Raw genomic sequence first — 21,930 nt, forward strand, 5'->3', positions numbered from 1 at the left:
TTAGCATGATTATAGGAAGAACAAGAAGAAGAAAAATACATGTATCAAATGTAAACTATTTCATATACATTTCACATGTGAACATTTCATATGTAGGCTTTCTATAAAATAATAAGCCCAAGTAATTTGATGTTTTTTCTGCAAAAAGTTAAAGGGCAAGGCATCTATTGTCTTTTAATCTCTCTCTCTCGTGACTTAAGAGTATAACATATGGTTCAGGATAATTAATTAGATGGTGCCAGTGATTGTTTAGCTTTGGTTGCCCGGGGTCACAGGAGAGCCGTGAGCTGCCTGAGCGGGGAAGACCCCGCGAAAACTGACGTCATCAGAGAGAACTCCCCACTAAATCTAGAAACCAGCATCCAGGAGACTGCTGCTGTGGACTCACTGCTCTCAGTAGCCTAAATACGCAGTCGCTGGCCTAACAGCGCGTGTGCAAACCGGCTCTAGTCAGACACTGGAGATGGTGTCTTTTGAGAACTGTGAAGGTGGTTTCGACAGTGTTTTCAAAAGGAGCCGAATGAACGTCGCCTCTCCTTCTCCAGAAACTCTCACGCTGGCTCAACAGCGCCAAACTGCTCGGAATAGAAAACAGAAACTCGTGTCCAAATTAAGAGACTCTGGTTTTGAAGAAGATTTGGCATGCTCCCCGATTTCATCCCCAGCTAAGAATGAGATTTCCCTGCTCATGTCACAAAAACCTGTTGCAGGGCAACTCTGCAGCTGGTACCTTCAGTACGGAGACATCGGGTTTATGATCCAAAGGGAGAAAGAGGCGCAGTTTCATCCCTGCAAAAGCCTGGCACGCCAACCGCAAGTAAGACACTTACAGCTTGTAACTAAATGAACCGTGTTAGACGTATATTTATACTTTTTTGACTACTTAAAAAAATTAAAATATATTTGTTGTCATATAAATTGAACTGGTAATTCACTCCTTTTGTTTAAAGGCAGATAGTTAAATGTTCCAGTGAGAGTGACTTCCAGATATTAATTAGTTCTATTGTTCAACTAAAGAAACACTTGAGATGCAGAATACATGACGATTTTAGGACCATTTACTAATAATATGTAGGGTACTGTACTGTGAAATGCCAGAAAATATATACCTTGTTGTACATTAAGAGCACATCATATTTAAGAACCAAGGTCACTAAAAGTTTTTATTTTGATGAGTGTGTGTTTTACATACAGTTGACCGCAGAGGCCCGCTGTAAGCTGGTCAGCTGGCTCATCCCTGTGCACAAACATTTCCGTCTGTCTTTCGAGTGTTGCTGCTTGGCTGTGAACATCATGGACAGGTTCCTGGCCTCCACACCTGTTGCTGCTGACTGCTTCCAGCTCATTGGTGTCACCGCACTTCTCCTAGCCAGTAAACAGGTTTGTGTGGTATGCTCGTGGAGCAGACGGTTTGTGTTTTTGGATATCATTCTACTATCCTTTTCTTTGTCCTCTGCAGGTGGAGGTCTGCTCACCACGAATCAGCCATCTCTTGTCATTGTGCTGTGATGTGTTCACCAAAGAGCAGCTCTGCAACCTGGAGTGTCTCATCCTGCTTCGTCTTAACTTCCGCCTCTCTGCACCCACCCTGGCCTTTTTTCTAGACTATTACACCAACTGCATCGAGGCTTCACAGCTAGTGACTGGGAACAAAGGTGATGACAGGATTTCAGGGATGAATCCTGACACAAAAATGCCCAGGCAGTGCAGCAACCTTGCACAAAATGTTTGTGAGCTGACTCTTGCAGACTATGCTTTCAACAAATACCCTCCATCACTGACTGCCAGCTGTGCACTGAGAGTAGCTAGTGAGTTACTGAAAAGTAAACAAGGTCTTCCTGAGCATGAAACCATCCATTCACACGAAGATCAGTGGGACAGTTTTGTGGATGAACTATGCACACAGTCAGTTTCTTTTCAGCCAACAGGCAATTCTCAGCATTATGAGGGAGACTCACTAGCAGTGAAAGATGACAGCTACAAACAGAGTCTAGTGCAGGAATGCAAAGACAACCTGAAGCTGCTGGTGTCATTAAACCTGGAGACATTGGATGTGATGTCTACTATGTGACTACATGAGTGTGACTATTTTGATAACAGCAATTTAAATTCCCCTTTAATTGTGGGTTATAGTGTTATATCTTAAACAAAGAAGTGAGGATAAGATATCTATTTGGGGGGTTTTGGTGCTCAGAATTCTTGTGTTTATGCAGACCTACTTTTACTTATACATACCTCATAGACAGTCAACCGTTTACAGCTACAGGATGCTTATGATTTAGCATTGCTTTTTATTTATTTAAGATAATTTACTATATAATTATGAAGTATATTGAAATATAATTTTTATTTTTCATTATTTTTAACAAAAAGTCAGAATCCTCTGTATGCCAGTTTATTTGTTGTGGGTTTATGAGTTTTGTTAGTTTTGGAACATCTTTAATGAAGAAAAATGTGTTGTAATGAATTGATTGCTACAGTTAATTAAAATCATCTTCAAACGCATTTGTCCCGGTTTCTAAACTTATTGTGATTCATTGCAACTTATGTTTACTGTTGAAATAAATCAGCTATAAGCAAGATGTGCCACACGAAGTGTGAGCTACCACAAAGAATGCAGCTAAAATAATTTTGACTATCATATGAAACAGAATAAAATTAATTAAAATGACAACTTAAAGAATACATGTGAGTCAAAAACATAAAAATCTGCCTTGATTACATGCATAGGTAATCATGACACCTGAGAAAAAGCAGTTGAATGTCTGTTTGCAAATTCTTTGTATTTTAATAGACGTGGAAATGGAGTCTCAGTTTTCACAGCACTGCAGTATTAAATGACTGATGACAAAATGTCACCCCAGAAAGCACGTTTTTTACAAGTATAAATCTAATACCCCCCACCCTACACACACACAGAAACACACACGACCATGAAAGTGCTGTAAATGTGAGGATAAGACCTTGTGTGTAACATTACTTTCTTCAATGTACTGACTCGTGTGGCTCTCCAACACGGGCTATTGTGCTTGTTTGCCTGGAAGTCCGTTTACCCTCGTTTTTTGTTTACCCTTGGCTATATTATGTGAAACCAAATTGTGCCAACCCAGTTTGGTCAATCGAGGGGCTTTATCTGATAATCCATTACGCGTGGCAGCTCGACCTGCTGACACAGTGTCGACCACACAGGTGTATTCAGCGTTAAGGGTACTCTTGTTTGTTTACTAATAGAGGCATTTGTCACGACTGTTTACTGAGCTGTCGGCTGTAATTGTCCTTTTCCTTTTCCCCTGCTCTTTAACTGTAGCAGAAGGATTGTACCTAAGCTAATTAGATATTTTACGCACAGTAAGATGGAAATTACGCACTGACTGTTCTGGTCGCAAACATGCTATTAAATAAATTGATGAGGATTTATTTATAATTACATAAAATATGTAATAATTATTACGATATATAATTATAAAATAAGATATTTTGGCGACTTTATTTTGTGACGCTCAGCTTGCACAACATCTGTTGTTTATGTACGCCATACAATACATGAGCCTAAGGCATTTTTCTAAACATTTCAGTATGTCCAAAAGAAACCATAGCCAGCATCTGGCACAGGGACTATCTAGCTGAATGCTCAAGGAAAGCAGGTCTGAGGCAAGGAACACCTGCTGTAGCCTAATGGCGCCGTTACGCGCGGCACCACTGTTACACTTCAGAAAACCGTTAGTCTGCACCCGTTTAATCTCCGAGGACGCTGTTACTCCCTGGAGACCAAATAGGTGCATTTGATTGGGTCGAAAGTGTGAAACCGCGGCATGAAGAAACGCAGACCGGGAGAACGTCGAGTATATCAGCCCTAAATCAAATCATGCCCTCCTAGTTCTGCAGACGGAGCTTAGCTCATCGAGATGCAAAGAGACGGAAAAACGTTTGATGGTATTTGTCCCAACCAAGTGAGGCAAAAATGGACGAACGCTGTCACAAACAAAACGGTTTGAAATATTTGCCTTTTCACAAAACACAGAGCTTCTCTGTGCAGTGGGAAAGACTTTTATAGTGTTTTCTACCCACAGGATAAAGTGCTTGTGCCAAGAAGCAGCAGTCCCGTCACTGTGTATGTTGAGTTTCCATGTATCATCGAACAAGGTAAGCTCAACCTGACACAATGGCTGAATTTCAGGATTAGTGCCTTTAAGTCACTTTGAGCGCATAAATGCATTCAGGGGTCCCACTGTTTTCTTCTGTCGCAGCTTTCTCAACAATTGCATGGGATGATTTGGAAGAGGGTGTGCCCTCTATGAGACAGGAGAGAGACTCCCTCGGCTGTCAGGTGAGAAAAAAGACCAATGTTCTTTTAAAAAATGGACATCAGTTTTTGTCACATCTCCACGTAAATGGCATAGCTTAAACGTAGCCATGTAAATCAACCCCTTTCCGACGGATGGAGATGTAGGATGGTGAGCAGAGCTGCAGGTCTGGATCACTCTGTTAATGTTTGACACGATGTGCTGGAATCCTACACGAATGTCATTGTACTTAACTCATGACACACACGCTAGAAAATGGTCCAGTCTTTTTCCACGAGCTGACACAGACAAGCGTGAACGCGACAACACGAAAACATATTGACTGAAATGTCAACTAATACATTTTCTGCTTTAACATCGTATTGCCCTGATTTTTCCTGTTGGGATTTCCAGGTAAAACTGCTATGCACCTTTTCGTTTTTCTTTTTCGTTATTTTAAATCGCATTGTTTATATGAAATACTGATAAATGCTGATCGTCATTTTTATTTCCACACAGGAACTGGATGCAAATGACCAGGATTTTGGAGAATATGGGCTGGATTTCATGGCAGGTGAGAAAACTAAACCTTCCACACCGCTGGGGTGCTGCTCATCGCTATTGTTACTTTTATATTGACATGAATACAGTTAAAATCGTGCACCTCCAAAATCACGTTGGCTAAGTCCTTGGGTTCTTGTCTTCTCTGTCAGCTTCGCCTACAACCCTGGAGAGCAGTTTGTCTTCAGCTGAGCTGGTACCTTATCAAGGATATGTTATACCTCCCCTCACCCCTCAGCACAACCTTTCACCAGAAGACAGTCTGGTTAACTCATCTGCAGAAACAGGCAACCCACCTGCCCAGAATGGAGATTCCTGGAAAGGGATAGCAGAGTGTCATGGAAAGGCACTGGGACATAGCATAGCAGTCAACAAACAGGTAAGGTCTTATGGAGCATTACTGCACAATGTAAATGATGTAAATGGTGATACAAAGTTTGATGTAATTTGGACTATAATGGATCTAAATTGTGAAATTATAATTGTTAAAAATTATAATTATATTAATTATTTAGTTATATAAACCTATTTACCTGCTATAACATCCAAGACCTTATCCTGATCAGAACCCAGTTTGGTTTAAAAGGTATACAATGGAGATTTTGTGGAAAACCTACACATATAGGTAAATTACAGGTGCATTTGAAATAACTGTTTGTCCACATCTAAACACAAACTTAGTTATGCCAATATTAAAAAATGAAGTAATTATTAAAGATGAACACATTACAGAAAATATTTTGCTTTGTGTGCTTGCAGCTCCATGAGTCCCTCCAAAGTCAACAAGACGAGATTGATTGTCTTGAAGAAAGAAACGTTCACCTCAGGCAGCTGGCTAATCGAGCAAAGCACCTAGCCTCTGTGCTTGAAGTAAGTTCAGAACTGTGAGAAGTCAAATCAGTATTTATCATGTATATGATGTAACCTCTTGGTTGTATTGTCATAAATTGTGTTTCAAACTTTTTAATCTTTAAACTTTTTAGTCTTTAATTTGGATCATTTTCTTTCAGAAATTGATGACAGTCAGAGACTCAAATGTAAAAGAACCAGTAATGCCTTATGGTGGTGACAAAACCTCACTGAGTCCTTGTAAGCGCCAGCGACTGGATGAAGGATATGAAACTGAATCCTCTGACTCAGTGGAGGACATGTTGAGGGATATTAGCACACGCTGCAATGCTGTACTTCACAGCAGCTCTACAGAAACAAGGCTGCAACAGGAATCAAAGACAATATCCATGTATGGTGCATTCTCAGGCCTGCAGACATCCATAGCTAAAGACAGCAACATAACTGTGGATGCAGCAGAAGCTGGAGAGAGTGTCTCATCTTTTAGGACCTCTGTCAGAGAACACAGCACTATAAGAACTCAGGTCTTTCCTCACGGACATGCCTTTACCTCAAGGACTCAGCAAGGAGGATACCGCTTTCGCTGGGTTCCCAAACAAAGCTGAAATGAGAGATTAGCAAATAAAGCTGGAGTTGTTATGTGGCTCTGATTAGTCATATGCAAATGCCCTAATTCTGTTGGGTGGACAGAAGTGTATGTGTGGGCTGCAACTGTTAATGCTTAACTTATAATCTATAGTGATATCTGTAAGTGATTCAGTGATGTCTTCCTCAGGTAGCTTGAAAGCTAATCATTCAGAGAAGAGGTGCTTAACAAAGGAAATTAAACTGCCCAAGCTGTTGTTTACATTGCGTTTTGGTTTACATAGTTTAATATTTGTTTATGTTTGCATCTCGCTATATATTTGTTGTCCTGGAAAATGCCAGTGATTTTACATATTTGGAAATAAAAATGTTTTTAAAAGTGTAAAACAATGTGTACATTTTCATGTAGCTGACTCAAGTTTTTTTGGGTTTTTTAAGATGATAAGGGAGCTTAGGTGATAATTAGGAAATAAACTGTGAACTTTCCTTGTTTGAGCAGTGAAACAAATGTAACCCTATGACCTGCTTTAAGAAGCAGGGGCTTTGTCTCTGTCTGAGTGACTGTGTGGCCTGAAAGAGTGGACAGAGCATTGATGTAGTGCAGCCAACATCCTTGTTTATATCCTTTTTGGAAATGTAAACAGATTCTCTCTTTTTTGGGGGCTGTATTTCCTGACTTATCACTCTTATGAACCTGACTGCTAACACAATAGTTGTATAAACAGTATACCCAGAGGGAAAGACTTTAGCTGTGTCATCTATCTAAAAAAGCAAACAAACAGAATATCGGATTTAACACACAAAAAACAAACCCAAACCACCATAAACCAGGCAAAAACAAAACAAAAAGGAAATTAAACCAAGAAGAAGAGATTAACTTATCTAAAGAGGATGTTACCTTCTGACCTTTGAAAATCTTTCTTCCACCTCACTGTTGAAATCTTTAGCTGTAAGAACCTGGCTGGTACACAAGACATTTGGACAATCTCAGGTCAGGCACCTGTCTAAACTTCCACAACCAGGGCCTGTTTGTTTTACAGCAGTGAAGGCAACAGTGCAGACCCTTGACTGGGGACAGTTTACAGTACTGACACTCCTGCTGTCATGAACACCGCATTTAACACAGCGAGTGCAGATAAGAAGAACCTGATAGCGAGATGGAGAACTGATTAACACAGGCCTGACTATTTATTTAAAGACCATGGAAAGTTACACCACCAAGGGAAGTTGAGGTGCATTTAACCGATAAATAACTCATAGCAAATTTATACTTAAAGACCACTTGACTGATGTTTTTTTTTTTTTAAATCCAGCTTTAAACTGGCTTTGCATTACAGAGAAACTTTTTAAATCAATTTAGTCATTGCAAAAGAAATGTGGTGTTTAACTTTCAAGAAGAAACTTAATGATGAGGAGAGTGAGGTGTGGCAGATTCTTACATCTGACCTGTCCAGCTGCTTCTAAATAGATGCAGATAGTCCAATAATAATTATCTAGTTAAACCATCCTACTTCCCTTGTTACATTCTGGCCAACCTTGGCCACAATCTGATGCTTAATGTCAAATTTCAGCCACTTTATTATAGAAAACATCTGCACGTGTGCTGAGCTCGACATCCAGCCGGGCCTTGAGCCACTTTTACAGCAAACAAATGCTTTTGTATCTGACCAGCACCGCTGGTGAGAGCATGGCACAGGGCAAAGCATTGTATAAGCTGGCTGTGACACTTTTAAGCTGTGACCTGTTAAGCTACCGCCAAACTGCGGGGAACAATGCGGGAGGAGAAAGGAAAATACAGACACAATGCGTTTCTAAGGTGACTAAACTCAAACCTGGAGAGAGGCTGCAAGCCCGACGGAGTCCAGCGGGAAAAATACGTATTGTTCCTGTGGTGGGATACAGACGTGCAAGGTTCTGGGCAAATGAAAGCTAATTCACATTTAACTCATTTAAAAAACTTAAATGAACTGGCTAAATAAAAGATTACATGAAAATGCAGGCTGTTTAAATTTGATACATTTTATACTGATGAAAAAAACAAAACTAGTTTAACCATTTTTATTTTATGAATGAGAACTGGATGGATTTAGATTATAGTGCTATGTGGTAATTTTGTTTGCTCTGCCACAGATTTGTGAATTTTCCAGGTTAAAAGTAAAAATAACAAACACTGAGCCGTTTGTTGTTGTTGCTGCTATTGTTTCTGTTGGACGTGATGATAAATTAAAGGTTACCGTGGGTTATCTTGAGAGCTTAACCTTTTATGTCTATCATTTGGACTGTATGACAGCCTGATGGAGCACCTGGCGCACTGTCCCGGGCTCGCACTCGAGGTGCGAGCGCATATGGAAGTGGCAGGTGGCAAGAACGTGCGTGCTCTCGCGCCGTTCGGCCCACTTAGCGCCAGAGCAGCTCCTCATTAAACGGTGTGGCCCGCGGATACAGGGCCTTTACCCGCAAAACACGGCCACTGATTGCCCACCAGAGGAGCTGTTACAGATTTATGACAACGCATTAAATCCAATCAGTAAAATCTGCAGTTTGCGGAGTGTTTATTAGTATGTGTTGTCAAAATTTGCTGATGTTTGAATTCACTTCCAAACATCTAAAACAACTTATTAGGCCTACAATTTAGCAATAAATAAATATATAAATAATAATAATTGTATTTCTTAACATGCTAAATATTTAAGGCTATTCGATAGGGTCTCAGTTCTCGTTTTGGCATGTTTTCAGGATTTGTAATTTATGATTTACTTACAATAATTTTTCGTGTGCTTTAAAGGTGCCAAACTGCACGATCCTACCTCTTTCCTAATGTAACTATAGCCGATAATCATCATTAGCCTTTGTATTTAAAATTATGCTTTCTTCAGCGACATAACAAGCTGAATAAAAGCCTGCATCTGTAAACCATGTGATTAAGTGTGCAAACTGACACCACCCTAAAGAAATAAAGGTGAAGTAGTTTGTCCTTGTCTAAGTTAGGACATCAACTGATAACACGCAGCCACCTCCACCTTTATAACATTACCGCGTTGTTCTTTTCTTTTTCTTTCTTTGTCTGTTTGTTTCCATTAGAAACCAGGACGCGAAGGGAATCCCTGAATAGGAGCGAGTCTATAGGGCGCTTAATTAAAAACAGGGGGGAAATGGACCTAACTGCCAATAGCACAGCAGAGGACTTTGCTTCCCGCTCCGGCGTCCGCCCAGCGAGAGTATATAGGAGAGGAGACAACAGGTGCACCAGGCATGACCGGTCAGTGTCCTCACTTGGGCTGAGATAGGGAGGACTGAGATAGTGGGGACTGGGGCATGCTTAAATGAAGGAAATGGACGATGCGCCTGAAACGCTGGAGTGAAGATTCACGCAGATGGGTAAGTAAGTTATAACATAGTTGCGGGCAATTAAAATAGCCTCAGTAGAGCAGTCAAGACATGTTATATGTTACTTAGGATCGGTTGCTGTTGCTGCTACCAGGCAACTCAAACACTAAACACAGGGACTCTTCCTATTTGGGTTCTTCTAACCACAGCATGTGCTACGTATAGTGGTGTAGAAAAAACAAACAAAAACCCAAAACACACAGTCACTTATATTAATTGCAGCATACTTGAAATAGTCCACACCTTGGTGAATAACTCTTTGAAAGCACAGACTAAGATGTTAGAAACTAGTTTCACGTGATGATGAGCTGAGCTTGTGGTGTTTTTGTTTTTATGATCAGGAGGAGGATGTTGCGAGATTTTACAGGAAAGCGGCACTTTCCCTTCAAGGTAAGAGGGGGAACTAAAGTGAAACTGGCATTAAAATAATCAGAAATGTTCCCGCTTCATTTGTTGGGTGCCTCCTTCCTCTTTCTGCTGATCTTGCAGTGTCAGTGCGGCAGTGTACTGCTGCTGGCTGTGCTATTTGACTGACAGCTGTCAGCTGCACTCCTCACTGCTACTGTCAACTCACCTGAAACATGTTTGCCGACACTGCCACGTAACCCGCTTCTTATTATATTATAGTATATAATAAGAAGTCAGCCAAGAGTAAAGCTGGGAGACAATTCTACATTTTGCATACTGATAAATGAGCAGCTGGACGTCGGTACAGCAGTCAAATCCACGCATTTGCATTTACATGGACAGATGTGTTGTGACTGGTTGGGTGGCAGTGTAATGTTAGCTGACGTTTCTTCAGCCAGCTCACACTGCTCTGCTACTTTAACAGTTACATTTCACTGTGGGTCACACTAATGGCTCAAAAGCCATTCAATATGACTTTTAAATGTTTGCAAACTCTGCAAAGAAAATATAATTTTTTTTATTATAAGGACAGAAGGTGAAGTTGAATTGTGGGTGGCTGGAAGGCAGTGTCTTGTTAGCTGGTAGTTTCTTCCTGTGCCAGCTCACCTGCTGCTGCCCTCCAACTGTCCATTTAATCCACACCAACAGTGATGTCTGTAGTCATCCTTCACTGCTATCAGTACTAAGATGCGATTCATTGATTCTATTGTCTATTTTATATTATTTTCTCATAGCCATAAATATTCAGAAAAATCAACTACAGCACCATATTTAAGGAGATGGCCTTAATATCAATGCATTAACATTAGCAGGTAATGTGTAATGTGATTTAATTATTCAGTTAAGAAAGACGCTTAATACCCACAACACAGGACATCTAAATGAAAAATCTTAAAGTCATTAGTTAAAACAAATACTTATGAGAGCTTTTTATTGTTTGATAGATGCTGCACAGTTTGCTGGGCTCAAATCAGTCAAATCAGGCTCAATTAATTTGCTTCCTCTTAAAAAAGATTTTAATGTAAACACTGGAGAGATGAAAAGAAGGAAAGCTGAACATTTCAAAATGCCAACAACTGAAAAGCTAAATAACCACTGCAGCTGCAGCAGTGGTCATTTTAAGAAATGCTCATCACTGACCACAGGATAAACACCCCCACATACACTCATTTACACACACGCACACACACTCTGACTTGCATTGCATCACGGTGATTGCCTGATATTTTCATCTTGCATCTTTCTGGAACGACAACCCTCTCCAAGCAACACTCGCTGTCAACAGTTCAGTCCTTCCTGGCTGTCACAGCTCAGGAAACACAGACATAAAGCAGTGCTATGTCCAGTACCGATCACTAGGGGCCATCATAGCTCCACTCGTTTCTTTAGGATGATTTCCCGCACCATCGCTGTGACCTCTTCTCTGATGCTTTCCATGGGCTCCTCTGTTCGCCAGAATCGAACCACCTTCCCTTCTGGGTTCACCAGAAACTTCCAGAAGTTCCACTTTGGAATTTTCTTCACAGAATCTGAAAAACAAACAAGATGTCGCAGAACAGTCGTTAATGCTACATTTCTTTCTTTCTTTTTAATTTATCTTATTTTTAAGCAATCTTTAAAGTTGTTTGCCCAAGATGGGCAGCAACAAGTAATTCAGTTTCCATATAGTGAAACAAACTATTACACACTGAAGACAAAAAATATTCCTCAAAGGTAAAACCAGGATAAAACAGAGACAGACACATCAGAGTCTAAAATATGCTTAAAAACACTGACAGTTAGGTCGACTACAGGATGCCAAAATACCAAAAATACCAAATGCCTTAATTTAATAACTTAATAGCAGAGTACCACGACGACAGAAAAAGTTACTTCCTAACAGAAGTGGACACTATCAAATCAAAATAATACGTGCATAAAAAAATTATATTAAATAAATAAAATAAGAATAAAAGAAAATAGCTACACAATCCTATAGTATCATTTCAATATTATATAATTTGATAGTGCAGTGAAAAATGTATGTGTTGTAACTGAAAATCAAGTGAAAACCTAATACTAAAAAACTCAAATGTGCATACTTATGTTCATATGCTGTAATAGCATTAATTCAAATGATAATTTCCCCTTGGTTACTGCTAATCATTATAGCTCACCACGACTGTTGTGTTACTGTATATTAATAATATTAACTGTAACTGTAAAAATACAGCTAATTAATTAAAACAGATTCTAATGCATGGAGCAGAATGTCAGTTCTGCTGCTTTACAAACATAAATGAAGTTGCTACTTAGCAGATATGACACTGAATTGATTAAATTTTATACCATCAAGTCTTGTAATCACAGAATAGATCAGAACCATACTTTATATTCCAGTTACCTCTGGAGTTCATAGACTTGTTCTGCAGGTCTTCTTTCAGGTGCATCATGTTCATAAAAACTCATTAAATTACCCTGGGGTGATTGAAAAATACAAAACTTTACGTTCAGCTCCACATTTTACAACAGTAACAGATTATTTTCCTCTCAGATGAAGTAAAAGTAGGCTTTGCCTAATCTAGTTTGGTTTTAGACTATCAACACTTGTACCTGGAATACAGGTGAGACCAATTGTTAAGTATTTGAGGTTTGGTGACAGCTCCAAATTTGACTTCCTTCCATCCTTAAATACATCCTGCACTTGGAGCAGGTATAAATATGTAATCAGCGTTTCTGTGATCTCACTCAGTGATCCCACAGTCATGATATTCGTTAAAAGTCTTTCTCCCAACCTGTGAGGAATTTGAAAGCAGGGTCAGCCTCTGATCCCATTATTTTGATCTTGCTGAAGAAAGGAAAGGTAACGCCGTAGGCTGACTTGGCGAAAGCTTCGATGTCCCGGCTGGTTCCGGTCTCCGTGTCCCCGAACTGTCCGCAGGGAAAGGCCAGGACGTTGAAGTGAGAGGTGCCCAGCTCCCGGTGGAGCTCCTGTAGAGACTTGTAGTTCGCCTCCGTCTGCTGGCAGTAACTCGCCACGTTTACAACTAAGGACGCCTGCAAAGGAGGGGATTAGGAGCAGTGCACAGTTATTTTAAAAAGCTCTTAAAAATACGCACTCTGCAAATAAATCAAGTCTAAACTGACACGGGGAAAGTTAAACAGTTAAACAGATTTATTCTCAGTCTGAAACAACGGCTGATGATATGGACATACTTTTCCTCGGTACTTCTCCAGAGAAACCGTCCTGCCCTTCGCGTCCTTCACCTCGAAAGAATAAAAATCCTTCGGTTTTCTGGGTTTCACCAGCTGGGTCTGCAGAAGAAATAAACACCCCACACCCACCGTCATGCTCAACAGCACAGTTAACTTTTTCGCTTTTGGGTTGGAGGACCTGGTAGGATAACCTCCCAAAGCCTCCATCTTGGAGGGGAAAGAGCAAACCGTAGCTTGAACTGGGGCTCTCCTTCCAGAAGTTCTGGGGCGGATCAGAGGAAATAGTCGCGTTAAGCTGGACGGAGAAACGGTGAAAAGCGACTATACCGGAAACTCAGCAGCAAAATAAAACTAATAATAAGTGAACTTTACATGTAAATACTGGACTTTCAGCTACACAGGGTCAGCTGAAAATATTTTTTTAAAAAACAAAACAAAACAATACAAACAAACAATGCCTTATGTTTTAGTTTTGTTAGGTGTGTTCAATATAAAAAGCATAAGACGGAATTAATATTGAGACTGAGGTCTATATCACTTGTTTTTAATGTTGGAAAACATTAAAAACAGAAATCGGGAACTTATTATTATTATTATTATTATTATTAATATCATCATCATCATCATCATAACAATAATAAACATGCCTGAATGCTCAGTGCAAATTATTAGCACTAGAGGAACCTCAGCAAACACTTAACCATACAAACTTTCCAGTGGTTTCCTCAGTAATCACTGTAAAGCATTTAAATAACTACAGAATCTTCATCTGCTATGAAAGGTTTCAAAAAATCTTAAGAGGAAGTTAGGCTCTTAATAGATTAGTTTCTAATGATATAAAGTTACTGTTTAGTACATTTTGAATAACCTTATTTTGAGATGGTATTAAAAAAAACAATTGTTATTTGTCTGCTCAGGGACAATACGAGGACCATGAAGTCACATACAAATGCTTCAGGAGGCGGATCATCCAGAGGCGCTGCAGAGAAAGCCCTGTTGCAAGTACCCCACTGGCCCCTGGGCGGCAGTGTGAGCCAAGCTTCGAGTTTGATACCATCTGTCAGAGGCTGGAGCTCGATTCTCCACCGAGAAAGCATGAACCGGGACAGGAAGTCCTACCAGGAAAAATCCAAGGTATTAAACAACACACAGAAGTTCAGTAATAATAATAATGCAATACTGATGCCAGGCATATTCACATAAGTTAGGTCATTAAAAGTGTGATTAAACTTAAAAATTACCCGAAGTCAGGTTTTAAACGACTGATTTTTAGAAGAGGGGAAAAACGACTGATTCAGGATTTAAAGCATAATGTGTATGTCATAAAAATGCAACAATTTTTGTGTAATTTGGATAAATATTTTGGTTTAAAAAACTCCAACCAACTTTATCCTGCCACATGAAGACGCTAGTCACCACTGGGGACTGTACCCAAGCTGTTGGTGTTGCACTTGAACAACATATTTATGATTCAGCTGGGTAACACTGTTCTTATATGACACTGCTGATTTTAAAATGCACAGGCATGCACTCCCCTAGGCCCATATCTAGAAACAATATTCATTCTTTTTAATCTTCACCAGGTGTATCATCATACTGACACAGTACATTTTTACCTGAGAGCTGTTGGACGTTTTCTATGATGTCATTTGATTTCACCAGAGGCAGCACTGGTGGGAGGCTCGTCTCACTCTGAGTCTGTTAAGTCGGTGAACACAGAGTGCACGATCGCTGCAAAGACACGGCCTGCTGCAGAAAATGCCCCACAAGAGGTTTGTTTAAGGAAGCTGCACTTCCTCGTTTGTGTCTGTGTGTGGTTGTGATGCAGTAGTTTGAGGGGGATGCTAAACTGATTTCTGCAAGTCATCGTCTCATACACGAACATAGAAGTTTTCATTTAAAAGTGAAAAAAGTCAGAAAGTTTTGTATGTGTGTGGTTTCCAAAAGTTGCTCGAAGTGAAATAAAATAAAAGAACACAATCAGTTTGATATAAGAATAATAAAATGTTATTATCCTATCAGAGATGGTGGTGTGGTGGCTAGCTCATCTGCCTCACAGGATGAAGGTCCTGGGTTTATGTAGAGTCTGGGGCCTTTCTGTGTGAAGTCCAAAGACATGCAGTGGGTGATTGCTTATTCTGAATTGATTTTAACTGTGAATACTTTTTCTTGTCTTGTGTTATGGCCCTGCAACAGATCGATGTATAAAGCATATAAAAAAGTAAATCTGCATATATTGCTAATGCTAACCTTCAATGATATGCTAATTTTAGATATTTTTGAAACCTGAATAGTAATAATTATTTTCCCTTTTTTGTTTATGTTTTACAGCGATGGGTATGGAGACCTGCAGTTCAAGAACCTGAAAATCTCAATTGCTCAGGTAGATCATGTTTCTATGAATGATTGTGTGAATGATCTCTGGACTGATACTACATGATGTCATACTGGGGAACCCAAATACATACTTTGATCACGCTGCAGTTTTTTTTTCGCTTTGTTTTTTGAATGCTGGATGATGTAATTAGAGGTTTACTTTATCAAACTGCACACCAGTTTTTGAAGTCTGGAGAAATTTGGTAGCGTACAAAGACAACAAAGATGACATCTGGAATAGCAATAAGGAAGAAAAGTTTGAAAGAAATCACGTGTTAAATTCTCTTGACACTTTATTCACATTTAGGCACTTTAGCAGTCATCACTAGTTTCAACACGTTCTAGTTTAATGCAACGAGTGCTTAATGTACATCAATGTGGATGCTTGCTGCAACTATTGATTCATGTCAAAAACACGATACAACAAAGAAAGTGTTTGAAAATTAATGGATTAACAGCAGATGTACAATGTATGTTTTGTAACAATATCTTTTAAATTATATTTTATCATTGAAGGTTATGATGAAAGAAAATATGATCTTCAGCCATTTGCCACTCTGAACAAAACCACTCTGAGCCTGCACGGGAAGTCAGTGGTTAAGTTGGGTGCACCATCACTGCTGAATGATTACTGTAAGAGAAAATGAAGCCCTAAATGACTTTTACAAATACTGTTTTTTTGCTTCTGTACACCACCACAGTAGATGTTTCTTTCCAAGCTCCTTAGACTACAATGACCTGGGTGACTGAGAACCTTCACAGACACCACAGTAGACTGTAAAACAATCCAAATGTGGCTGAAATGTAGTTTTCATCTTAAATTCATTGGGGTTAATAATGCTTTGCATTAGCTGTTTAGGAATTATAGTCACTTTTATAAATAATCTCTTTTTTAAAGGGTCAGAAGTAATTGAACAAACTAATAATCCTTTGCATTGCATTAATTCTGCCTGAAGTCTAGAATGCATGGACATGATTAAAGGTGGTGCTTCCTCCCTTGAGATGCTCTGCTGGGCCTTTACTTCACCACTGTTGGTTGGTGCTTATTTGTGGGCTTATTTGCATTTAAAACTGATAAGCATGCTGTTCTGGATTAGGATCAGGTGACACTTCTTCTTCTATCAGTATTGGGCCATTAAGAAGTTGTACATCTACGTGCTATAACATTTCCATCATGTTTGACGAATGATGGTGGTTGTGTTGGGGTGTGCTGGTGAAATTTCATTATTTTAAATAGCATAGCCATATGGGCAACAAAAATACAACCTGGAACATCTGCTACTTGTTTTTTTTTCTGAAAAATACTTACTGAAAACACTTTGGTGGATTTAACAGATTTAACAAAAAAAAAATAATGTTTATAATTAAGGCTCATCCTGTTCATCAATAATTTATGCCTATGATATAGTCCTCTGTAGTCCTTTGTTTTTGCAACTTTGTCATTTCAGACACTAACCTTCTCGACTGCAGCTGTAGTGGCATGGTTGCATTAGGACTCGGCTCTTCAGTTTACATTTGGAATTCAGAAACTCGTGGTCTGGTTGGACATCTGGACCTGAGTCCACAATCAGGATGCCGATATCGTCAGTCGGTCTCGTCTCTGTGCTGGAGCACAGATGGAAGAGCCCTCAGTATCGCGACTAGACGAGGGGAGATACAGGTAAATGAGCTCATAGAGGTTGGAAACTTATTCAAACCAAATGTGGTATGGGGGGGCTCTGTGAGAAGGGAAGTGTCATATTTACTGAATCAGCAGGATGACTGTTTGTGGTGTCTTTGTCTCTCTTTGACTCTTTAGTTGTGGGATGTCGAACACAAGCAGAACATGAGGTTTCTGCTGTCACACCTGACTGTGGTGAGAGCGCTTTCCTGGAAACAGCAGTTACTTAGCAGGTACCCATTTGGTTTGTTCTGGTATTTAAAGAATGTGCTGCTTAATAATGAAATGGAAAAGATTGACCAATTTGGAAATTATGCTAAATAAATGAATGAATAAATAGGATAGATAGGCTTAGGATAAGAGCTAAAGGCATACAGCTTTATCTCTTTAGTAAAAGAAATGTAGATGAATTAGTCACGGACAGGGTAGGAGACACTTAATCAATAAAAGTGTCCATAAAAGCAGTGTTTTTTCTGACAGTGGATCTGTTCTTGGACATATCTGTCACCTTGACCCACGGGCTTTCACACCTCTGGTAGGTGCAACCACCCAGAGGGAGGGGGTCTGCAGTCTGCAGTGGTCACCAGGAGGCAAATGGCTGGCCAGCGGCTCCACAGAAGGCCTTCTCCATATCTGGGATGATGACATCATGGGAAAAAAAATGTCAAGTCAGCCAATAATGACAGTGAAGCAGCCCAGTGCTGTCAAGGTCTGTGTACTTGGATTTGGAGGCTAAAAGTAAACTGTTTGGCATTTTTAAAGGCTGACACAGCCAGAGTTACAGAGTTTGAGCAGACGTCAAAGCAGTTAAATGTGAATAAGAGGCTAATGGTTTTAATGTGTAAGGATTTTGGGTTAGTAAACAGAGATTTAAAAATGCTGTTAATGTATCCACCTTTGTGTGTGTTATTTTGTTAGGCAATGGGGTGGTGCCCATGGCAGGGAAACATTATTGCTACAGGAGGGGGATGGAAAGATGGTGAGCTGAGAATCTGGGACACACAATCAGCATCTTGTGTTACTTCTGTGCAAACAAATTCACAGGTGCTTGAGAATTACAGTATTGTGGATATTTTTGTTTTGCTGTATTTAAAAATGCTGGATAAACTATTACTATTTACCCTCATTTGCAGATCTGTTCTCTACAATGGGCTGAAAAGAAGAGATATCTGGTTACAGGTCATGGCCTACCTTATCACAAAGTCACATCTTGGGTGTGGGAGTTTCACTCTCTCAGCCCCATTTACCAGTTCACAGGTTAGAAAACCAAAAAACACACAAGACTGTTCTACATTACTATAACCTTTTTATTAATAAAGTAAATAATTCTGTTTAATGCAACGTTAAATTGTATCAGCACTGCTGTCTGATACTATCTCAACTTAGTCTCAACACATTGACAACACACCCATAGGAACAAATGTTGTTGCGTCAATAACACAGTGAGTAATATTCTCACAGAAGCAGTTGTTGTCAGTGGAGCAGCTCTGTCACCTACCACTAATGTCTTTAATGGCCATCGTGTGCTGAGTGATTCGTGTTCTGGGCTTCTCTCTAGTGAATATGAAACTAAGGTTGCTAGTTTTAATATGAGCTGTCTCACTGTCCTGTAGTATGTGAGCTGGTGTTAGAAAACCAATACTTACGGCTTAAGGGGGGAAAAAATGAGAAATAAACCGCTAACAGAAATGCTAAATTCCTGTTTTTTCTGGTCAGGGGGGCTCAAACCAAGCACTGAATGCAAAAGACACTTTTACTGAAAACCCACTAATATGTAATATTGAATAATTTTACTTAATAAAAAAATGATCAAGTAATTTTCAAAATTTACTTTTTTTAATTTAAGTTTTTTTGTACTTTTATATTTTAAATGAAAACTTGACGGTCATTCTGCGCTATTTTTCAGAAGTGTAATTACTGATATCAACCCTTGTGGTAAAGTCCTATTCCCATAGGAATACTGGTTATGATAAGATAGGGAAATTGACTTGTTTTCATAATGGAAAAAAACAAACAAAAACAAAATCGTGTAGCTCCCATTGAGTTGCACCAATGCAGGCCGTTATTCTGTAGGCAGATTTTTAGTCACCATTTTCTTGGTTAACCACAGTCATAAAGTCCCCCTTCTCATTTTTGCCAATAAGGCTCTGATTGACTCAGTTGTACTGGCAAACAAGGAGAAGTTGTTACTGAATGAGATGCTTGTTTGAATCACAGACAAATATGTGCGCAGTGAGGTTTGGAACAGAGTGCTTATATTGTTCAGTTTTCGGTATTATCTATTTTTTACATTTAACTTCATGTTGCTTTTATTTCATTATCTATAAAAATCAATGTAAAAAGGCATTATAATCAAGGTAGTACAATTCAATATTAATTCCCTGTTAATGTGGCATTTTCTTACTACTTATAGCAACAACAAGAACTGATTTTCAGTTCTTTTAAATAATTTTTTTTTTTCTTTTTTTAACCAGGTCACTCTGATCGAGTCCTTCACTTGGCCTTAAACCCTGACAATTCTCAGATCTTCTCCACCGGTGCGGACCAGCGCTTTCACATCTGGGATTTGTAGTAACCAGCATCATGGAACCGTGACATTCATATTGATAATAAAGTTCTTTAGCATCTGGTTAGAAATAGGTATACAATTGATTACCACATAAGTGCACATTGCTGCTTTCTTGGCAATTGTGTCATAGAGACCACACATTTCCCTCCCATGATGTCAACCACAATTCGAAGCCAGTTTACCACCAGCTCACACCTTTTTTCATGCATCGTGCATGCCGGTAGCAAAGGTTTCCTGTTTTAATAGCTAGACGACATGAATCTTTTGTATAGTTATGATATGACAGATATGCCATACTGACTACTAGCATATGAAAGGTAACAAAAGACAGACATGGGACATGTTTTAGTGTACACATATATGAAATAGCTCAGCACCAACAGTTGACATCTGCTGCTGCTGACTTAAGGCTCATCAGCATTTATTTGTTCTGTATGTGAGTTCACTTTGAGTTTGTTGTGTTTTTATTTATATTACATTTTGAGATGTCTTCATTGTAAATTTTGACTTCCTGAAATGTTTTTTTAATTATATTTTGCACAATGAAATCAAATTTAGGAACCTAATAGTAGAATACACTCTGTCAGCCTAAGGTAGCTTTTATTCTTGCCCCTATGATATGAAACATCCCTACTACCTATTTTACCTAGAAATAGAGTGAAAGCTTTGTGGTTTGTTTTAAAAGTTATGTGTTTAGTAGTTAAATCACTTAGACTTAAGTTAAATGTAAAATGAAGCAGAATAGATTTCTGCTTGAAAAGACTTTGTGTGTGAGCATATGTGCTGCAAAATTTGACTTGCAAGAGTGTGACCAGAGAAGATTTAAGAGAACAGTTTGTGCAAAAGCACTGTGGTGAAGACTTCCTTTATAAAAACAGAGCAAGACCCCCCCCTCTACATGAGTTATTTCTTATAGGTTATATGTTCACAGTCACACTGAGATGTCGGAGCAAACGTGCAATGACTGAGGTTGGTTTATATAGTCCCTGTAACCTCAGATGTCTGCAAAGTCTAACCTACGCTGTTCCACTTTTGACTAAGGGTCAAGATGAATAATGTCAACACTCAACTGAAAGCAGCAACATGCCTCAAGCTCAGTCTGAAATGAAGCCCAGTCAGCAAAGAAACTGAAATTTTAAAAAAAGAACTGAGAAGAAATCTGCATAAGTTGTGCTTCTCTGTGAGCTTACTGCTTTACAAATATGCTGGCCTTTAACGCCAGGTCAAAGTCATGATGGCTCCACTCAGCTGAAACTGGCGGTACAAAAAGGGTCAACATATTCTGCATCCCTTATGTAAAATGTTGTACACTGAAAGGAAGTAATTCCTAATTGACATACAGTGGCTTGCAAAAGTATTCGGCCCCCTTGAACTTTCCCACATTTTGTCACATTACAGCCACAAACATGAATCAATTTTACTGGAATTCCACGTGAAAGACCAACACAAAGTGGTGCACACGTGAGAAGTGGAACGAAAATCATACATGATTCCAATCATTTTTTACACATAAATAACTGAAAAGTGGGGTGTGCGTAATTATTCAGCCCCCTTTGGTCTGAGTGCAGTCAGTTGTCCATAGACATTGCCTGATGAGTGCTAATGACTAAAGAGAGTGCACCTGTGTGTAATCTAATGTCAGTAGAAATACAGCTGCTCTGTGACGGCCTCAGAGGTTGTGTAAGAGAATATTGGGAGCAACAACACCATGAAGTCCAAAGAAAACACCAGACAGGTCAGGGATAAAGTTACTGAGAAATTTAAAGCAGGCTTAGGCTACAAAAAGATTTCCCAAGCCTTGAACATCCCACGGAGCACTGTTCAATCGATCATTCAGAAATGGAAGGAGTACGGCACAACTGTAAACCTACCAAGACAAGGCCGTCCACCTAAACTCACAGACCGAACAAGGACAGCGCTGATCAGAAATGCAGCCAAGAGGCCCATGGTGACTTTGCACGAGCTGCAGAGATCTACAGCTCAGGTGGGGGAATCTGTCCATAGGACAACTATTAGTCGTGCACTGCACAAAGTTGGCCTTTATGGAAGAGTGGCAA

At 39.5% G+C, this 21,930-nt stretch overlaps 4 protein-coding genes and 1 long non-coding RNA gene across 5 annotated transcripts; 3 read left to right on the forward strand and 2 right to left on the reverse strand.

Annotated features, from left to right (window-relative positions):
* The first annotated feature begins 49 nt into the window (after nt 1-49).
* On the forward strand, nt 50-2,496 carry LOC120745797 (cyclin-O). The gene is made up of 3 exons (XM_040050952.1): nt 50-817; nt 1,195-1,380; nt 1,460-2,496. The coding sequence occupies exons 1-3, from the start codon at nt 464-466 to the stop codon at nt 2,069-2,071; spliced, it is 1,152 nt and encodes a 383-aa protein (XP_039906886.1). The 5' UTR covers nt 50-463; the 3' UTR covers nt 2,072-2,496.
* A 1,409-nt stretch (nt 2,497-3,905) lies between these two features.
* On the forward strand, nt 3,906-6,521 carry LOC120745894 (multicilin). The gene is made up of 7 exons (XM_040051102.1): nt 3,906-3,950; nt 4,071-4,143; nt 4,248-4,327; nt 4,803-4,857; nt 4,997-5,223; nt 5,604-5,714; nt 5,855-6,521. Exons 1-7 carry the CDS (start codon nt 3,906-3,908, stop codon nt 6,296-6,298), a joined length of 1,035 nt encoding a protein of 344 aa, XP_039907036.1. The 3' UTR covers nt 6,299-6,521.
* Nucleotides 6,522-9,393: 2,872 nt separating this feature from the next.
* Nucleotides 9,394-21,256, forward strand: LOC120745796 (cell division cycle protein 20 homolog B-like). Its single transcript, XM_040050951.1, has 12 exons — nt 9,394-9,656; nt 10,007-10,055; nt 14,186-14,402; nt 14,931-15,040; nt 15,600-15,651; nt 16,161-16,277; nt 17,093-17,304; nt 17,443-17,537; nt 17,785-18,013; nt 18,223-18,348; nt 18,438-18,561; nt 19,779-21,256. The coding sequence occupies exons 2-12, from the start codon at nt 10,014-10,016 to the stop codon at nt 19,874-19,876; spliced, it is 1,422 nt and encodes a 473-aa protein (XP_039906885.1). The 5' UTR covers nt 9,394-9,656; nt 10,007-10,013; the 3' UTR covers nt 19,877-21,256.
* gpx8 (glutathione peroxidase 8 (putative)) lies at nt 10,978-13,535 on the reverse strand. Its single transcript, XM_040050954.1, has 3 exons — nt 13,269-13,535; nt 12,848-13,109; nt 10,978-11,602 (listed from the first exon to the last, which is right to left on the reverse strand). Exons 1-3 carry the CDS (start codon nt 13,473-13,475, stop codon nt 11,439-11,441), a joined length of 633 nt encoding a protein of 210 aa, XP_039906888.1. The 5' UTR covers nt 13,476-13,535; the 3' UTR covers nt 10,978-11,438.
* On the reverse strand, nt 14,339-15,228 carry LOC120745799. Its single transcript, XR_005698701.1, has 2 exons — nt 14,885-15,228; nt 14,339-14,383 (listed from the first exon to the last, which is right to left on the reverse strand). It is a non-coding gene; the product is annotated as an uncharacterized LOC120745799 (long non-coding RNA).
* Nucleotides 21,257-21,930: the final 674 nt, after the last annotated feature.

This window comes from Simochromis diagramma, unplaced genomic scaffold (genome assembly GCF_900408965.1).
Source record: "Simochromis diagramma unplaced genomic scaffold, fSimDia1.1 OVJJ01000131.1, whole genome shotgun sequence".
NCBI lineage: Eukaryota > Metazoa > Chordata > Actinopteri > Cichliformes > Cichlidae > Simochromis > Simochromis diagramma.